General features: G+C 36.2%; 1 protein-coding gene across 1 annotated transcript; it reads right to left on the bottom strand.

Annotated features, from left to right (window-relative positions):
- Positions 1-3,405: 3,405 nt before the first annotated feature.
- LOC132543930 (uncharacterized) lies at positions 3,406-11,583 on the bottom strand. Its single transcript, XM_060207483.1, has 15 exons — positions 11,457-11,583; positions 10,988-11,189; positions 10,426-10,591; positions 9,960-10,157; positions 9,305-9,572; positions 8,994-9,067; positions 8,402-8,521; positions 7,138-7,303; positions 6,827-6,984; positions 6,348-6,558; positions 5,892-6,096; positions 5,278-5,560; positions 4,761-4,909; positions 3,806-4,010; positions 3,406-3,688 (listed from the first exon to the last, which is right to left on the bottom strand). The coding sequence occupies exons 1-15, from the start codon at positions 11,581-11,583 to the stop codon at positions 3,437-3,439; spliced, it is 2,784 nt and encodes a 927-aa protein (XP_060063466.1). The 3' UTR covers positions 3,406-3,436.
- Between the last annotated feature and the right edge of the window lie 10,182 nt (positions 11,584-21,765).

Raw genomic sequence — 21,765 nt, 5'->3', positions numbered from 1 at the left:
AATAAAAAATCTAGTGTGATATTGATCTCAAACTGTTATTGATATATTCCCCAACAACTTTTTTTTTTTCAATGATAGCCTGACCCAAAGAACAATTCACTTCATAATGGCGTAACAAAATATTTACTAGGTAAGGAAACGGTATATTGTACAAACCCGGCGGAAGCAATTTGACAAAAGCTACAATACACACAAAAACTTTGTTTTCAACCATGTTTTTGTAAAATTCCTTAAGTTGTGATGATGACAATAATAAATGTAAATTGCAAATCATTACTAGGCATGATAATATATACATTTGTCTTGAAATGTTTTTTAATTCATGCTAAAGATATTGTGTCGGTCATTAAAATTTCTTATGTTGAGTTGATATAATTTGTTTTTGACCAAAATTTTCTGTTTTAAAAATAACGTGCTTTTGCAGCAGTTACAGGACCGTGTTTTGATTTCGCTGTTTACACCACAATGTAAATGTAACCACAACATAACAGGGTCAACATGAGATTGTTTGCGAAGTTGTAAAATTTCTGAAATTGTTACTTTTGATACCAGCAACCAATGCTGTGTGTAAACGGCCATTGCGCAGAATCAAAACCTATCTGCGATCAACAATGACACAACGTCTGGAAAACTGCATGCAACTTCATGTCCACAAAGAGGCGACTGCATCTATTAATTAAGTTGATGTTGCAAATGAATTTGTAAACAATGAAAACTGCGAAAGGGTATTTGGAAAGTTCACATCAGATGACTGATTTTGCATCGCTTCTTTGTTCGATAAGGTCAAGTAAAACTTTTCATATTATGAAGATTGAAATATTTCAACGATATGATTCAAAGAAATGAATATATACTATATTTTCACTGAATTGTGTTTTGTCAGTACAGTGTATATGCTATGAGGAAAATCGACTTGCTAAAACTTAACTATCATTGAATATTAAATATCATCTGTAAAATTTGCAATTTTCATTTTTATTTTGAGCCCCCCGTTCCGCCGGCCCTGTTGTGAAAGTTAACATTGATGTTTGACACAATGACTGTGAGTTTTGTTCAGATGAAGCCCTCTTCTATTACGACACATCATGATGATCTGTCAACCGATTTCCAGTAAAATATTTAAAATTAGACCTGATGACCTTGACCTGTGGTAAGGTGACTTCTCATTTAATTTCAGTTCATTGTGTCATAAGTGATTATCTATGCATAAAATTTTAGATGTGATGTATTTTTGCTGCATACGCCCATATCTCCATATAGTAATCGCGACCTTTACCTTTGACCTCTGAGCAAAAAGTAACTGAGAACTAGCACTTCCAGCAAAGAAGATCGACTAAGTGTAATGATCCCTGCAAAAATGAAGACATTTTGAAGAAACAATTTTATATTTGTAGTAAGTGACCTTGACCTGTTACTCAAGGACCCATAAATCACTTCCATGCAGGCATTGGTTGTGAAGAAGCTTTGGGTAAAGTTTAGGTAGGATTTGTGCAATAGATATTGTTAAAAAATATGGGGCCTAATGTTGAGGTGGAATTTATAAAATAGAACTTAGCGATTTCTCTTCGTGAAGTTCCAAAATATACCTAATGTGTGTTGTACAAAGTAGCAGAGTTGAATTATTTACAAAGCTCAATTTTTTGTCAAGTAGCACAGCATAGGCAAAATATCATATATTTTCATGAGTGGTAGAGTAATGACAAACAATTATTTATAATGTAGCAAGTCAAACCCCATTGAAATATATCTTTAAAACTAGTTAAGAAAAGTTCCAACAAGAGCCACTGAGTATGAATACTGAAGAAGTTCATAATATACAAGTATATAAATGTGCAGAGTAAAATTTTTAAAAGTTTGTGAATAATTTCACATTTTTTTTTACTCAATTGAACACTAATTTTCCACATGATAGCAGTAAAATAACATTATTTTTTTGTGTCATTACACCAAGATATAGAGCAAGCTCAATGGTTTCCTATATTATTTCATACATATAATTGCACATGTATGACAGAACATCAGTATTTACACGAATGCAAAAATATTATGAAAAATTGTAAAGAATCTTTCAAGTTTCAAATCGCTCTTTGGTCTTGCAGCCATTTTGAATCTATATATCCAGTAAAGAATGACTATATGCTCAACTATACAGCAAAGCAACACCAGTGTTCTCAAAGGTTTGTTGAATGGTGATAGTTTATTGTCTTTTTTTTTTTTTTAGTATATGGTTGCCAACTGCTTCCCATAGTCTTCATTGTGAGTAAATAAAAAAAACAGTTACAACTGTTTATTCTGCTGTAGGCTAAGCGAGGCAACAAAATAACTGACTCAAAGTTAGGGGATGGGCTTATCAATGGACTTTGAAATACTGACAGGAATGGGTGGGCTTCATTTGAGACACAGGAAAACTAAGAAGCAGACATTTGACTGGATTGTACATGTGATCAATTTATCAATATCCTCCATATTACCAGGATCATTTATCTTACAGGAATTATCAAATATCTTTATTCTCCTTTATAAGGAAAAATGATGCACAAAACAAGGAAACAACTTTACTTATTTACAGATGATATTTATTTCATTGTTCTTTACAATATATACACAAGTACATGGTATGGATACAGAATGGCAGACCCATCCAGCTCCATTGTTATCTACAAACAATGTGCTGCCAGCAAGTCCTGTGTGCCTGCATAGCCATAGCAATGATTAAAATACTGAAGTAAATATATATATCACAGTCTCATATTCACAGCTGAAAAAATATCAGGCATCCAGAAAAAAAAACAATAATTTATTAACAATACTTTGATGTAAACGTAAAAAATATATCTGTAAGATAAAATTTAATTCAGTAAAAGGATAATACTTCAAAAGACAATAGTACATTGTTGTAAAATGATAATTTCATATTAGCAGGTTATAAGGACAAATACAATTTTCATGAAAATGGGTGTCATCATAACTTACAGTCCCAAACACAACAGGACATTTCTAACAATAGTGTAGGTCTGCTAACATTGGTTTTTTATTCTGTTATCACCATACGAGGAGATCACTAAGCAGAGAGACATGTATTGCATTCACACAGGTTCATTTCCACCATTACAAAAATTGTATATTTGTAAGGACATCACAAAGATACCACAGACATTTTCAGTTCTATTTTGACATGTAATGATGTAGGCAGAAGGTAACAAATAAGAATAAAAAAGTTTCCTCAAATCCAACACCTAGTCTGTGGAAACCATCACTAGCTCGGTTCAAAATGAGGACACACAAAGTTTCCATTTTCTATATCCAAGTTTCAACATCCACTTTCAAATTGTCTGTATTCTTAATTAGTAACACTGGTATTTTAAATGTTTTTTCTATTAACTTGTTTTTTGTTTTCTTGTTTTTATTATATTCAATTTAACATCTTTTATTTCCATCATGGCTTCCTCCATTCAAATTTTGCCAGCTCATAAATCATCTCGCAGAAAGCAGTATAATCTACGTCATCTTTGCCGCCAATCTTCACTTCAAATTTAAACCACAGTAAATCAAGCTCCTGTTCACTGACGAGGCTGCCGAGTTCCAGCTCACTCAGCACTCTGCGGAACTGAGACCTCGATACTGTTCCATTGTGGACCCTGTCATAATCCTCAAACAGTGGAAACAGCTGCATTTGGTGTTTCCTCACCTGTAAATGAAATGAAAGAAAATGACCTTAAACAATATTATCATGTTTATTTGACAAATACCTTTAGATGGCATAAAACAATGATATTCCTCTTAACGTTCAGAGGTTTGCACCTACCTTCTCTGCTATTCTGTTCATGCAGGCTTGCCATTTCACTTGATTTTCCCCTTCCAGTTTGTTGAGGGCCCACTCTTGGGGAGGTTTGAACTGAACAGGGTTTTGAAGAGGAGCCTTTTCTAGCTCCTTAAATGTGAAAATAGACTCCATTTCATCAGAGAATCTTACATAGTCAACATGATCAGCATCTCCAATAGACTGATACCTACAAACCACATGAAAGTAAAGAGTTCAAATGCATAAAGTATACACATGCAAATCAACATTAACAGGTTATCTCAATTCACATGTAAATCATCCAGTAAAGGGAGAGACAAGTAACTACAGACTGATGCTTACTAGTCCTCTAGTAAAGAGAGAGACAACTACAGATTGGTGCTTACCAGTTATACAGTAAAGAGAGAGACAACTATAGATTGGTGCTTACCAGTTATACAGTAAAGAGAGAGACAACTATAGATTGGTGCTCACCAGTTATACAGTAAAGAGAGAGACAAGTACAGATTGGTGCTTACCAGTTATACAGTAAAGGGAGAGACAACCACAGATTGGTGCTTACCAGTTATACAGTAAAGGGAGAGACAACTACAAATTGGTGCTCACCAGTTATACAGTAAAGGGAGAGACAACTACAGATTGGTGCTTACCAGTTATACAGTAAAGAGAGAGACAACTACAGATTGGTGCTTACCAGTTATACAGTAAAGAGAGAGACAACTACAAATTGGTGCTCACCAGTTATACAGTAAAGGGAGAGACAACTACAGATTGGTGCTTACCAGTTATGCACTAAAGGGAGAGACAACTACAGATTGGTGCTTACCAGTTATACAGTAAAGAGAGAGACAACTACAAATTGGTGCTCACCAGTTATACAGTAAAGGGAGAGACAACTACAGATTGGTGCTTACCAGTTATACAGTAAAGGGAGAGACAACTACAGATTGGTGCATACCTGTCCTCTAGTATAGAGGCCTCACTTTCCTTTAGCTCAAAGCGGCACAGATCTAGAGCTCGCCTGAATGATGTTTTCAACACTCTACCAGATCTCAGCTTGTCGTAGTCCTTCATAAAGTCTATTACTCGAATGCGTTCCTTGCTCACCTGAAAGCACATGAACATGAAATGTACACTTATCCTTACATATGATGTACGTAGCTAAGTTAAAACTAGAATGTGTTGGAGTTAAGCTATTTTTTAAATATTAGCTTGTCCTTTAATTGGTACAATTGCCATTTTAAGATGGTTTTAAGCATAACTGTCATTTTGACTACCTGGTACTTAAAATTCACTTTGTAACTTTCCAGAGGGAATATAACAAAAGTTGCAAATGTGTCATTAATTTTTGATTTGATGAGAAAGTCTTAATGCAACAGACGTACTGACAGTTGGAGTGAATGATAAATGCCATTTCAATTAAATCTATCCAAATGAAAAATTTCACCAGTCACACTGATCTCTTGCAATATTACCTTTGTCTTCACTTTCATGAGAACTTCCTCCAAGTCATTTGCAGCATTGATTTCTGGGAGTTTTGTTTTCTTGTTTGTGAGGCGCAATTCCTCCAGACGAGTCTCATACATAAACTTTGGAGGTATGACTGGCTGCAGCTCATTCAGTAAGGCAAGGTAGTTGAAGCCCACATCATTACAGAACTTTGCCTCCAGACCTGCCATTTCTGCCTCTGTAGAGTGCAACTCAAGCATGGTGAGACACTGTCGAAACTGGGCCTTTGTCACATGACCATTGTTATGTCTGCAAGACAAGAAACTTCAATAACTAACTTAAGCAAAATTTTCAAATATTAGATAGATTGCTATTTTCTGTAAGTTGCCTCCAATATACCCCCACATCAGCATTGGGCGCAATTGATAACAGGTATAGGAGAGATATTCATCTAAAGGTGACCTCCTTAAATAAAACTCTCTAATAAAAGGTGTAATATTTTGATTCCTATAATTTCCTATCACTAAGCTTAGTCGCAGTAAGGAACTAAAACTAATTCAATGAAGGAGACAGTTACATCTGTCTCCCTGTCACTGTGTTGCAGTATTGTCTGTACAAATGTCTACTAAATCATCCTTACTTGTCAAAGTCCTGGAATACCGGTTTGGCCAGAACCCTGCGCTGGTTTATTCTCTGTCTCAACCTCTCCATGGTGCTCTCAAACAGTTCTTTGTGGTCCTCTGTGGCGTAGGCCCAGTCTATGGTGCCAGGTTTGGGGACCCTGAACATTTCCATAGGAGGGACCTGGTAGGTTGGCTCTTTTTCCAGTCCTGGCTGTGTGAAGACTACAATCACAACAAAAACATATATCAAGTAAATCCAACAACTGAATATTTTTTAAACAACACTCGGGCAGAATTCATGAAATTTAATATTGAATTTTATGAGTGTTTCTTGAAGACTTTAAAACTTACTACAATAAAAGTCATCAAACTTAGTTCAAACATAAATATAAATTTTACATCTTGAAACAGATGAATTTTGACTACGTTTAAGTTAATGGAAAGAACTGAATGGACATCTTTTTTCTGCTCACCTGTTTCAACATCGTAGGTAAATTTGGTCCAAAGGACTTGGTCTTCTTTATCTGGGTTTTGGTAATAATCAATGAGGACCTGAAACTGTGGATCCAATAGGTCATGCTGACCTAGCTTACTGAGACCCAGAACGGACAGGCCCCGCCGAAACTGTGACTTACTGATTGAACCACTCCTTAAGGGGTCATAGTCCTGGAAATACTCAATCACCTGGGGACAGAAAACAATGCCACATTGTCAGCTTACCTTTGTTGCCTGGATATATGCAGTGGATACAGACTGATGTATATATATATATATATATCATGTTTCATACTAGCCATGTATATAAAGCAGAATTAAATATGACCATAGTGAAACAAAGGGGAAAGTACTCAAAGATATCATGGATCTATTTCCTGAATATTTTATCGAGTCAGTTGTTGAGGATGATGATGTGTCTGATCGGGAATGATGAAAATTTCTCGTCAAAACTTACTCGCAGTCTGTTGGTAAGGACAATATTCCTGATTCTGCTCATTAGGTCCTCATAGCTCACATTGCTGTCTGAAGCACTGACTGGTTTGGATGGTACTGGGGTATTAGTACGGTTCTTGTCCATCATGTTTGCATCATCCAAAGTATGGCCAACAAATTCTATATAAGAGAATGATGTATTTACTACAAATTTAAGGGATAAGAGATTTGAATACAATTATGAAGCCTGCTTGAGGAGTAGTGTAGTAGGTAGATAGATATAGGGACTGATAGAGTACCTGTGTTTTTATAAACATACTTAAATGATCATACCTTGGTCAACAGCTTGGACAAAGTCAGGATAATTGACATCACCACTTGCTGGATCCTCAAACTTAAGACAGATTAATTTCAGATCCTCGGCATTAATGTTGAGGCTGAGGAAGTGGAGAATACGTCCAAACTGGGTCTTCGTGACCACTCTGGTGTAGGCAATACCCTGTAATTACAGTCATCAATCATAACTTACATTGATACCCTGTTAATGGCAGTCATAGATCATTGCACTAATTAATTCACTGTAACCATGCCCCAAAACCCCCTCCAACAAACAAAGCCCTTATCAACACATACAGTCATAGATCATTGCACTAATTAATTCACTGTAACCATGCCCCAAAACCCCCTCCAACAAACAAAGCCCTTATCAATACCCTGTAATGACAGCCACCAATCTTATCTCTCATCAATACACTAAAACCATGTCCCACCAATCATACTCCTAAGTAATACCTTGCAATCATGCCCACCAATCATACTCCTAAATAATACCTTGCAATCATGCCCACACATCATGTCCCTAAGTAATACCTTGCAATCATGCCCACCAATCATACTCCTAAGTAATACCTTGCAATCATGCCCACCAATCATACTCCTAAGTAATACCTTGCAATCATGCCCACCAATCATACTCCTAAGTAATACCTTGCAATCATGCCCACCAATCATACTCCTAAGTAATACCTTGCAATCATGCCCACCAATCATACTCCTAAGTAATACCTTGCAATCATGCCCACCAATCATACTCCTAAATAATACCTTGCAATCATGCCCACCAATCATACTCCTAAGTAATACCTTGCAATCATGTCCACACATCATGAACCTCCTTAATAACACCCTGCTACCCTATTACAGTCAACAACCAAAGTCAAAATCAGAGACCTGTAATCAGAGTCACCAATCATATCATTCATCAAAACTCTGTTATCATGACCTCCAAACATACCATTCACCTATATCCTGTAACCATGCCAACTAACATAACCCTTATCAATATTCTGCAACTGTGCCCACCAAACATAACCCTCATCAATTCAGTGTAACCATGCCCATCAAACATAACCATCATCAATACCCCTTAAACATGCCAACCAAATATATCTCTCAGCAATACCCTGGGATCTTGATCACTGTTAAAAGCTATAAGACATGTAAACAAAGAATGATCTTCATATTTATTAAGATAGCCATCTATTTTTCATGAAACAATGAGACATTTGCACTAACCGAGGTTATTACAGCTACATACCCGGTCATAATCTTTGAAGTATGGATACATCATGAGACGTCTCCTTTTGACCTGCTCTAAGATTTCCCCAAGGATGACCTTGATTCTTGCTTCCTGGTCATCTGTCAGAGACTTCAGTCCCTACACGGAGAAGACAACGTATTCTTGTAACTACCATCACAAATTTGTATTATTCAACTAGGACAAACATATATCTGCATGGCAATTATTGTATCATTTTTTCTTCTTTAATGACATATTATCAAAAATGGCAGATTTTTGACAATTATGCATACTTAATTACAGTTAAGCTGTTTCTCCATATTAATGATAGCATTACAAATAATTCCAATCTTTCAAAAGATATATATATATAAGTATATATAAAAAGTACATTGGGTATACAATGAGCATCATTTGTATCATAATACAATTAATAAATAGACCTGTTGGAAATATCAGAGTACTTGAATCTTTGTAAAAATATGTATTTGATAAGCACAATTCAAAACTTAAAACTGTGGCCCTAAAATGCAATTAATCATTTCTTCTTAAATTAAATATATTAATTAATATCAAATTTGCTGTGTGTATAGAAGAAAAGCACACTCACTCTATGTAATGTTCCCTTCAATGGCCGGACAACATTCTGAAGTGGTTTCTTGTCCAAATGGGGAATGTTAAATGCTGTAAGTAAAACAGGTGCATTCTCAGATGAAAATCACAATAGAAATTTATAACGAATGAGAAGATACACCTTTCCAAACCTCTCAACATTTGTTGTAGCATTATAATGTTTGAATCAACATGATGTTAAAAACATGAAAGAATTATTATAAAAATTCACATAGAGAGAAAAAATCCTATTACACCATCAAATTGCCATTGTGTTAAGCTATAAAATTTATGAAATTATTTCCCTACCATTTTCCATCATGTCGCAGAATTCCTGGTACTGGACACGTCCATCAGGCTGTCTGTAATATTCAACCACTTTCTGTATTTCAGCACGTGATAGCTGTGCCTCCTTACCCACAGCTAAAGCCAGACCACATACAAACTGATTTTCTGTGATTATACCACTCCTCAGCTTGTCATGGTCCTTAAAAAACTCAGGTGTACGTATTCCATTTTTATACACAGATACTCTAATCTTGTCAAAGATCATGCTGAGGGCTGGATCCAAGTTTGGCTACAAGATATTTCATAAGATTACTGTGACCATCAGATATAGTGGTATGTTTCAATGGAGATTCTCACAGGTTACTTCTATAATAAACAGATCAATTAATGGGAATCAAGCAAGCCATGGACATAATTCACAATTTTTAATACTAGGAAAAAATAAGACACATGCCTGACAAAAGCACAATTGGGGAAAAATACTGGTATTTATATTCAGTTTTGGCTACTCACAGATTACATATCTTAATATATTCTGCTGATATTCTCTACAATGATACAGAAAATAAAAGCAAAAACAAGGAACAAAAAGATGTGGACATATCATTTGAATATTCCATCAAAATGTCTAACATTTTCCCTATTGATCGAGCTGAGCGATAAAATGAACACCTACCATCAATGGGACAAGATCTACATTCCTGTCCAGGACACTGCTAACAGACCCCATCAGTTGTTGTCCTATAGCCACGATGTCGTGGTGTAGATTGAGATAGTTGAGGAGACCTGGCTTATCAGGGTCTCGGTACTTCATCACCAACATACTCATTTCATTGTCATTGACATCTGGGGGGCCAGGGAAACTCCGATAAAACTGCACAATGCAAAATGTATTCTATAAGCATGAGCAAATTAGACTTTCAAAAACTATGAAATATTTTGATTGTTTCAAAATCTTGGCACATACAATTTATCCCTTACATCTTACACTGATAACAGTAATTGATTAAAGGGAAGTAATAACCTCCACCAAATTTGCAGTATATATCGAAATTAAAAATATATAATCTGTTGTTGAGATATCTAATTGGTATTCAGTCTAAAATCCAGCATCACTAGAGTTGCTGGCACAAATCCTTTACCTGGCTTTCTGTGACGACACCCATGTGATGGCGATCAAAGTCCTCATAACATGTCCTCAGGTTGATCCCATGGTAGTGATAGAACTGTTGCATTCTCTGTAGGAGCTTCAGGATCTTATCTTCTGTCTGAGGACTCAATGGTCGTACAGACCGCTTGGTTCCCAAACTGTGATGTTATGAACAGAAAATGCATGTATGTGCTTGACCTTTTATTCAAGACAGAATTTAAATCTTCATGAGGTGTAGTTAGTCCTATTTGACTAAGCATCAATTATTTTGCAGCATGTACATTAAAACATAAAAACAGTTTCTGAAATTCTTTGAGAAAAATGATAATGATATATTTATCTGTACTTCTTCATGAAATTAATCTTATTAGACCAAAATCACTGCTACATACTGTATTAATGTTTTGTTAATAAGGATTAACTTAAATTCTTTTATGTTATTGAATCATAGTACCAAAAATGGAATGTACTCTAAATAAACCACAAGGTTTTATGTATGGGATGACAATATAAAAAAAATAGAACATTAAATTAAATGTATAAAAATATCTTACAATTCTGGTGCTTCTTTTTTCTGACTTTTTGGATCAACTGTTAGATCACCAGGATTGAAGTTTTTCTCTATTTCTTCACAGAAAGACTTATAGTGCATTCTTTGATCTCGTTTTAAGTCATATTTTTTTCGCAAAACATTTGCTTGTTCATCATCTAGCTGGAGTCCTAGGGTGAGCCATAAACACCGGAAAAACTGTTGGTCTGAAAAGTAAATACTGCTTATCAGAGGCTATCATCCTTTCATTTTTATCACCTTATGAACATCTTCATGAGGACAGTAATGATCATGTTGTCAAATTTTTGAAGCAATAATTCATCTTATATGACAGACAATAAGAATATGCAAATTGCAAGACATGAATTTTCCTTGTTGCTGTGTTATGAAATAAAGGAATTCATACTTATATTGAACATAACAGTATCGGAGGCCAAACATTACATGATGATATTTATATCTTATTAGATTACCTGAAATAAATCCTGAGCGGAGCTTGTCAAAGTCTTGGAAGAATTCAGTGACTCGTATCCTCTTTGTTAGTGACAGAGTGCGGATATTATCCTCCAGATCTGCCGCAGTTACTAGAGCAGCAGGCATGTTGACTTCCTTCATGTCAAAAAGAATCAATAGCATTAGGCTATTATCTGTCATTCATGTAAATCAAAAAGTTGCACAAGAGGTGAACATGTTCGATTATAGAACCCATAATCATAACCTTCCTCCTTTGCTTCACGTGATAGAAACAAGACGGTATTAAAATATCAAATTTCCCTTCTTAATATGCATTATTGTTTATTTTTGTATCTATATGGATTGATACTTGAATACGATGCAAACCAACTATCATAGACAAAATAAAAACTAGGTACCATATCCATGAAGGTGTAATATTTCAATCGAAACTGTGCAGTGATGCCCTGTTACGTAGCTTGCACAAGAGGAAGAAAACGACGACACTGAAAACTGAGACAGGCAGTTTCCATGTACGTCAGTTAAATAAATATCATCTAGATTCATACAAATTTATCACAATGTATTGAAGTCATAGCGTTTATGTAGTTTAATGGATGATAATTTTCAATGCAATCAGAAAATAAGAATATTCTTTCAAAATCTTCTACAGCGGCATGTTGGAATTGTCAACAAAATAAAGTACACAACACCGTCGCCAAACTGAACTGTGGAACGGTAAATTGTACACGCCGTTCTAGTTTTATTCTAATTTGATTGTGAAATGTAAATGACACTTCTTTAAACCTCAAATCACATTACCTGTGCGAAGCAGCCGTCAATTTTCTGCCTGTTCCTTATAATCAAGAAAATGTTCTATAGACCACCAAGCAGTGTGAGATGTTGAAATGTTGCTTGGATACGGACAGCTTCCGGTAAGACCATGTCAACTTCCGTCGGGGAGAAGTTTGTATTCAATATCTCATGCGTATTGATAATATCTGTTGTCTATGAAATCTGTGTAATATCTTATCTCAATCTCCCTTTAAGTTTTAAATGTCATATGGATTATCACATACGATACCCTCTTATATTGCACTACTTTTTCAACGATTAATTATTACGATACTATTTTTATATATGTGTACGAATTGCTTCCCTTTTATACACAAACAAGAAGCAAGAAATGACCCTTGGAGATTAAAGAAACGGTCCAAGACTTTTAACGCCTATGAAGAAGGTTTATTAGCACTGGTGTACCCAGAGTGAGAGAGAGAGTGGGACATAGGGTGAAATTGACAATGTGACTTTTTTTGCGTGGATAATGATATGAAAACTGAAATTTTATCATCACACTCGATTGCATTCATGTGCAAACTGGGACATTAACATGATAGTATTAAACAAATAATTGGGGCTACGCCCAATTCAGACTCCAGAAATTTGTAGAATTTGGAATAAATACCGAAATTATCTCTTCAATCAGTCCCAAAGGTAATGATTGATAAGAAAGCATCAACGAAAACCTAGATAAGGAATTTTGTTAAATAATTTGTCGAAACAAAGAAAAAGATACATGCATTCTTTTCACACACCCCTCCTGTAAACACTAGAAAAATGAGGAAAAAGTGAGTGAGAGGAGCAGATGGAAAGAATATTTTTTAGTGTGAAAATGTGCGCCCCTCTAATCCGAAATCTGTGATCCGCGCCTGATTAGCTCCGAATCTGATCAATTCAAGTTCAATTATCTTTACAGTAGCAGTTGTCTTTAAAATACTTAAGAAAGATTGTTTGACGATCAATAAGGCATCGGAATTCGGAATGGTGAAAATGCCACTTTGATCATGTTTTACTGATTGGATACCATTTTAGGGGCTAGTCTTGTCTGAAGGGTTGTGACTATCTTTCCACGATTTTACTTTTGTCATGGACTGCGACGAAGAAAAAAAATGAAAAATAAAATCACGGATAGATAGTCAGACTTATGCTAGTCTAGAGGAATTTACATATCCCTACATACACAATTTACATGTATATTTTGACTTCCGAATTAAAATAAAAATAGAATATTATATGGTCTCTAATTGGTTTTTTATTCAATGTCATCCCCTTCTTTTATATCCTTCATAACCATATCTTTAAATATATTGGAAAGGCTACCGAAACGTATTTACAGTGTCGATCCCCAAAATCCATCTAAAATGTCTTGACAAAGACAATGAAAAAAAGTCTGGTGCAATGTTGCTGTGAACTACGTCACAAACAAATCCCATAACACTTCTAGACCTAGTACACTTTGCTGGTGACATGTATGATTAAAAAAAACTTGGCAGGAGTTGTCTCTCAACTAGACGTAGCGCTACACGGCTTTCCGTGCTATATAACACATCACATAAAACTAAACAACCTTATCATTATCTTGATTTCATACAAAAGTGAAAATTCATAGATATAATACCATACATGTAATTATTTGTAGATGTTTCATACAATTAGCGAGGGACTTATAATACAGAGCTATATCATATGTCCATGAATCACCTGACTTACCTGGTCTTAGGTCTGTATAAGCTTCACAATCACCTTGATTCTGCATGCCTGTTCTGCCGATAGCTGCGCACGGTGACCGCACAGAAATATTTTGTTCAATTTCTTTAAATCATATAAAAGTAAAACCAAGGTATGGACGTCAATGTTAAGCTTTAAAAGTTGTTGTGACTGTTAAGGGACGATAACTCTGGTAAAGATCGGCTAATGGCTTCAAACATTTCTTGTCCTGTTTCGCCGATTCCATTAAGGAGTCTGCATACTTAAATGGCATCATATCTCTTTCTGTTTCATTGCAGGATAAGCATTTCAGGAAAAGTATCAAATCTTGATATGATAAATCCTTATAGATCTGACAACCTATTCTTTGAACATTTCAATTGCTCTAGTAACGTCTGTCATTAACAATGGATTTCATAAAGTTACAACATCCACCGCATGTGATCTTATGGGGGTTTTATATAGTGCAATAAACATTGCTTTGTCCATGTGCATGAAGTACTTCTTTAGTACCACTACTAATCTGATTTCCCTTTTTTCAGGTCAGTCTCAAATGTGACTCCTAGATTTTTTTCTGAACTCTTTATTGTACTTCCTCATCATCTACAATGTAAATGTGTCTTACGTTGTTGTGTCCGAAATGCAAAGACTTGTATTTCCCTTAATTAAATTTCGATTGCTTTTTTTGAACCATTCTTCTAGGCTGTCCAAGTTGGCCTGAAATTGACCCGTGCGGTTCTGACGTTGCTTTGTATCATTTGCGGTAATTTTGTGGTGAAATCCGTAACTTTTGGTAGGTCGTTAATGTAACACAGGCCGTAAAACGCTCCCCTGAGTGATCCCGCAGTTTTAATTCGCTCAGTCAGATGTTTTGCCAAGGATTAATACACGTTCCTGTTACTGAGGAAGGATGTTTGACACTCTACCTTTTATACAGATGGTATTGGTGTTTGCTATCAGTTTTAGATGGGGACTATGTCAAAGGCGTTTTGAAAGTCTAAATAAATTATATCATTTCTTCTCTCGTCTGTTTTCCTTTTAAGAGCTGTAATGTGGTTGGTCTGCCTTTACAAAGTCCCTATTGACCATTGCTCAGCAGGTTGTTATGCTCACAGTGTTCCATAATACTCTCTGTCATCACCGATTCCATAAGTCTTAAAAACTACCCATCGGACTAATAGGTCTATAGTTAATCTTTTTACCATCATTTTTTAAGATTGCAGTAATGTTGACTCCCATTTATTAATCTATTAACTTTTCTTCCCCTAGAGATTTGCTAAATAATATGCCACCAGTTTACTTATTAACGCTCTTGTTTCCCAAAGTAATGTTGGGAGTATGCCTTCTGGTCCTAGAGCTTAAGATGTGTGAATAAGTGGTGAATATTTTACAGAAACATTCGTTAAGAATGTCTGTCATTATCATCAGTTGCTATTTTACCATCTTTTTACCGGGTTTTGTCTTCGTCTTGGTTTGAATACATTTCTTAAAAAGATAGGGTCTGTCTAGAATTGATTGGCTATGCTTTTTCATATTGTTTAACAGCCTGTCGCTGTAGGTTCCTAGTGCTTTTATCATTCTTACGTATGATAATTAAAGTTGTAGGGTCACTCTTTCCTAGTGATGTTCCAACTTCCAATTCTGTACGATTACTTCCTTGTTTGTAAAGACAAGGTATAAACTTCCAGGTCTGTATCTTGTGTAGTCAGTTACATGCTGGTATTAGATAATTGTCTACAGTCTAAATTGTTGATTCACTGTTGTTGTCTCCGTTTCCCAGTGTATTCCTTATATAGTCACACAGTATGAGAAGATGTGCAGTTCTGATACTTGTTTCCTGCAGCATTGCCTTTAGGATTCTAAAGTTGGTTCTACTACCAGAGGGACTTCTGCATCCTATTTACAACTTGTTAACTCCTTGTAATCTAATGCTGCACTATATTTCCACTCCAATTGCAAGAAGTCACATTCTCCTCTTCGATAAAACAATGCATAACCAGAAAAAAAGTATATTGGACTCGAGTAGCTTAATTCCATATATTATATCCCGAGAACTGGTATATTCTTATGACCGAGCATCGACGTGTTACATGACAGTACTGTGAAAATCACGCAAACTATAAAAGTGTGTGTGTTCCACGCAAACTAATGTGTGTGCCACGCTTTTGATTTCCAAATCTCAATTCAAGTCTAAATACTACAACCCATGATAGTTCGTTTGGTGCCAATGTAAAGAATCGTTGATGAGCATTCAGAAAGAAACTGAACCAGCGTCTCAGGTGTGATAATTCGCAGGCAGCTCTACCAACTGAGTCAAATAAGACAAACTACAAATAACTTCCTTTAGTCAACCTGTAAACTACTGAAAGTACGACGAGATCAGTTGATCATTCGAGCTCTTGGTCACAGTCCTGTCATACAGTAAACTTCAATGTTTAAAAAAAACTTTACAACTGGCATATGATAATTCAGATACATGATTCGCCAAAACCCTTACAGATTATTAATTTCATCTGGATCTTGTAAAATGATGATGAAATATTAGTCACTTTCATAGGATTATATAACTGTCGCATTGACGCAATATTAGTAACATTGATATAATACCAGCGACATTAATACAACGTCAATTACATTGACACAACATCGATCACATTGGTATATTATAAGTCACTTAGATACAATGTCAGTCACACTTATACATTTAAAGTCACTTTGACACGACATCGATCGCATTGATATATTATAAGTCACTTAGATACAATGTAAGTCACACTTATACATTATAAGTCACATTGATACAATATCATATGCACTAAACTAATATGTCCAGTATTGATACGATATCAGTTACAAATGTTGGCCGCTTGTTCACCGTTTTGGTGACGTATTCCTCGCTAATTGTCACATTTTTAACGGAACGCAATGCGTCCGCTTCGAATAATGTAAATGATGAAACGAAAAACACAACAACGGGTATCTACTTATACATAAACTTACTTTATTTTCTCTGACTGAGAACAACTTACACGGTACATACAATAAAAAGTACATATAAGTATATACGTCATATAATATCGCAAACAACGTCTTTACTGTAGCTTATAAAAATAAATCAAGACCGACCTAAAATATATGGTTTTGGCTCATTGTTTTATAACATAAATCACATCTGCAGATCAACATACGGAACAAGAACAACAGTAATATTATACATGATATTTATAAACAAGATTAAGTTTATAAAATACAGCAGTTTTTGGCATTGGTTTTCACAAATATACGACTTCCTGATCTCGACATGGACCATATTATCAATTAAGACTAATATCACGTAATTAATCCCACTAAACACTTGCTGAATGTAACAGTACCTAATTCTAGAATAGACACTTCACAAATGTAAAATGATTTACCTTGTATTAAGTACATCCTGAAGTAATCCAAAGACATCCTGTACAGGTGTGATGAACACAGAAACGCAAATCTGTAAAAACGAAATTCATTCGTCGTCCCATGGTCTCTATATGGTGTCAAATATTTGAACAATAGGCATGCTTGGGGTCGAGAAGGGTGCTAACTGACAACGGACTGTGGGATTGGGGAGGGTACGGACACATACTTACTGACCGTGGGATCGGGAAGAGAACTAACATACAACGGACTGCGGGGTCGGGAAAGGTACTAACATAAAACGGACCGTGGGGTCGGGAAGAGAACTAACATACAACGGACTGTGGGGTCGGGATGGGTACGGACATACAACGGACTGTTGGGTCGGAAAAGGTACTAACATACGACGGACTGTGGAGTCGGGAAAGGTATTAACATACAACGGACTGTGGGGTCGGGAAGGGTACTAACATACAACGGATTGTTGGGTCGGAAAAGGTACTAACATACAACGGACTGTGGGGTCGGGAAGGGTACAAACAACTAAATATGTGCCGTGTGGTCGGGACTGCAAGGGAGAGAAGAGCACAAACAATGCACATTACTTGCCGTGGGGTCTGAAGGAAGAGGTACAAACAATACACATTACAGGCCGTGGGGTCTGAACGGGAAAGGTACCAACAATACACATTACTGGCCGTGTGGTCTGAAGGAAGAGGTACAAACAATACACATTACTGGCCGTAGGGTCTGAACGGGAGAGGTACAAACAATACACATTACTGGCCGTGTGGTCTGAAGGAAGAGGTACAAACAATACACATTACTGGCCGTGGGATCTGAAGGGAGAGGTACAAACAATACACATTACTGGCCGTAGGGTCTGAACGGGAGAGGTACAAACAATACACATTACTGGCCGTGTGGTCTGAAGGAAGAGGTACAAACAATACACATTACTGGCCGTGGGATCTGAAGGGAGAGGTACAAACAATACACATTACTGGCCGTGTGGTCTGAAGGAAGAGGTACAAATAATACACATTACAGGCCGTGGGGTCTGAACGGGAGAGGCACAAACAATACACATTACTGGCCGTGTGGTGTGAACGGGAGAGGCACAAACAATGCACATTACTGGCCGTGGGGTCTGAACGGGAGAGGTACAAACAATACACATTACAGGCCGTGGGGTCTGAACGGGAGAGGTACAAACAATGCACATTACTGAACGTGGGGTTTGAACGGGAAAGGTACAAACAATACACACGCAGGACATAAGGTTGAGAATTTGTGCAAAACTCGTGTTGTCTACAATGCTATAACGTCTGGTCAGGAACATGTCTCTTGAACAAAGGAAATTAATTATCAGTACTCCTCCAGCTTGGTGAGCAATATATCATATCTGTACTCCTGGTAATGAATTAGCAATATCTTATATCTGTACACCTGCAGCTTGATACGCAATATTATATGGAGTGATAACTACAATTGAGATCAAGTAAATTAAATAAATGTTTATTATCAGGGGACATTAACAAAACAGAAAAATAATCCTTATATTTACAGCATTTCTTCAATAAAATATAGTTAAGTTTTTAATCGATTCAAAACATTAAGACACAAAAATAACGAAACCATTCAGTTTTCCGACATAAAAACTACCATCATATTATAGACACAAAAATAACAAAACCATTCAGTTTTCCGACCTAAAATCTACCATCATATTATAAACACAAAAATAATGAAACCATTCAGTTTTCCGACATAAAAACTACCATCACATTATAGACACAAAAATAATGAAACCATTCAGTTTTCCGGCTTAAAAAACTACCATCATATAACAACCTGTGGTTCTAGTCTTTCTGATACCGCAGAAACAAAACGAACCACTCTTTAATATTTCACATAAATTAATGTATCATTTGTAAAATACAAAATTTAAACGTTTATTTTATTGAGATTTCGTTAAAGAAATCATGAAACGTTTGACAAAAGATTGGCATAAGACCCATATTTCAAACGGACTTCATTTCGCGCGAAAATCAAGATTAGGGTGTAATGTAACGAGACAGACTACCATTATCGGCTTAAATATGCTCTCCTGTTTCTTACAAATTTGTAATAAGCAACATATCATTTCTACTCTTTCAGACAGATCAGCAACATATTATACCTGTACTCATGTAACTTGGTTAGCAATATATTATAACTGTACTCATGTAGCTTGGTTAGCAATATATTATAACTGTACTCATTTAGCTTGATTGACATTTGTTTACATCTATACTCCTATATATTGGGTAATAATATATTATATCTGTACTCCGATCTGGCTTGATTAGCAATACATTACATACGTACTCCTGATATATATATATCTGTATTCCGGTAGTTTGGTTATTAATATATTTAATATGTTTCCGTCTAGCTTGATTAATGCAATAATTATTTTCTGTACTCTGTGACACTCTGTTATTAACATAATTAATTATCATTTATTAATAAGCAATAATAATACTGGTCACATTTATCCCTTTATATAGAAACGGCGTCCCCTCCCATTATTAGAGACTCTATCGGAATGGCCTTGACCTTTGACTACCGTCAAATTGAAACATCCGACCTTTACATATATCACAGAAAAATGACTATTATGATAAAATGACCGTGTTGATTTTTTAGAACTGAAGACTAGCGTACCGAACCGATGACTGAAGTTTATCCACGATCGCCTCATCTTCGATCTTCTAGGGGCTACGATCAATTACTAGGTTGTCAGCCCTTTGGAAAACACTGTAATACTACTGATGAAAGACGAAAATTATTGGCCCAGATTACTTCTTATCACCTTATCCTATCTTAGTTTGTGTAGTGTTGGATTAGACGGAATCACAACCAGAAGATACGTGTGACGATGGACGGACAGGCAGCTTAGGCACCTTATAAAAGTTATTGTTAAGCTTAAACTGTTTCAAGTTTAGAAAATAAATAATTTTCTACTCAACATTTTCCTTCTCTTTTAAAGTAAAAAAGTCTTACATGTTCATGAAATTTAAAGAACGTTTCAGATGTATACACTGAACCAGAGATATATATACTGGACAAAATAAGTTAAGGATCATAAATTGTGACCATAATATCTTTAAAAATTCAAATCATGTATTGATATATATAACAAAGTCATGTCATATATACTGAAGGTCTTGCCGTTCCGCTCTAGTTAACTATGGTGGTGTGAAAGAGAAAATTGTTTTTGATTCTGTTACTTCTAAGCAAAAAAAAGTTAATTTGGAAACATTTAATCAATTTGTAACGAAAACTGAAAAACTAATCATGCGAAGACATTTAAATGATATGGAAGCCGCGCGAATAGTCCTTCAAGCTGGTCAACACAAATGTGGCGGCACAGCTTCATGTTTCTCAGAGCTTGATTAGTAGGCTATGGAATCGCTATCAACAAATAACGTCCGTCAACGCCCCAGATCTGGACGACCACGCTGTACGACAGCCCGACAGGACAGATTCATTTGCATCACGGCACGACGTCAGCGGTTTTGAGTGCTCCTGTCTTGAATCTTCAGTTTCAGCGTGCTACAAATCTAAGGATTTCATCCCAGACAATCAGAAACAGACTCCATGCCTCTAATTTACGAGCTAGAAGACCAGCAGTCCACAATTTTATCAACAATCCAGACATCAATGGGCCACTCATCATTTGAATTGGCAATTACGTCATTGGAGAAATGTTATGTTCACAGATGAGTCTAGGTTTTGTGTTGACTTCCATGACGGTAGGAGGAGGGTATGGAGAACCCAAAGAGAGCGCTATGCAGACTGCTGTGTTGTCCAGCATGATCGCTTTGGTGGTGGGTCAGTGATGGTTTGGGCAGGGATCAGTGTTGACTTCCATACAGACCTCTACATCATAGACAATGGATCTTTAACAGCTGTTCGATACAGGGACGACATTCTACACCCTATAGTAAGGCCCATTGCAGGAGTTGTTGGCCATGATTTTATTCTGATGGATGATAATGCTCGTCCTCACCGTGCTCGTGTGGTCACACTATCTTCAACGTGAAGCAATCGTTCGCATGGACTGGCCAAGTCGTTCTCCTGATCTGAACCCTATCGAGCATGCTACACACAGCTCGACCTAATCACAGAACCGCCAACAGCTTATGATTGCTCTGCAAGAGGAATGGCAGCGCATCCCACAGATCAGCCACCGACGACTAATAAGGAGCATGTGCAGACGTTGCAGGGCAGTTATTGATGTCAACACACTGCCTATTAAACTGCCAATTGCAGTTTGATGACCTTGTCTACATTATTACTTGCTCTACTTCCTCTTACACTTTTATTTCAAGGGTGCTGTTA

The sequence above is a fragment of the Ylistrum balloti genome, unplaced genomic scaffold (genome assembly GCF_031769215.1).
Source record: "Ylistrum balloti isolate Yb309-2 unplaced genomic scaffold, AGI_CSIRO_Ybal_v1 Utg369772, whole genome shotgun sequence".
Lineage (NCBI taxonomy): Eukaryota > Metazoa > Mollusca > Bivalvia > Pectinida > Pectinidae > Ylistrum > Ylistrum balloti.
Note: the sequence above shows the minus strand (reverse complement) of the source record. Positions and strands in the feature narration are given on the sequence as shown.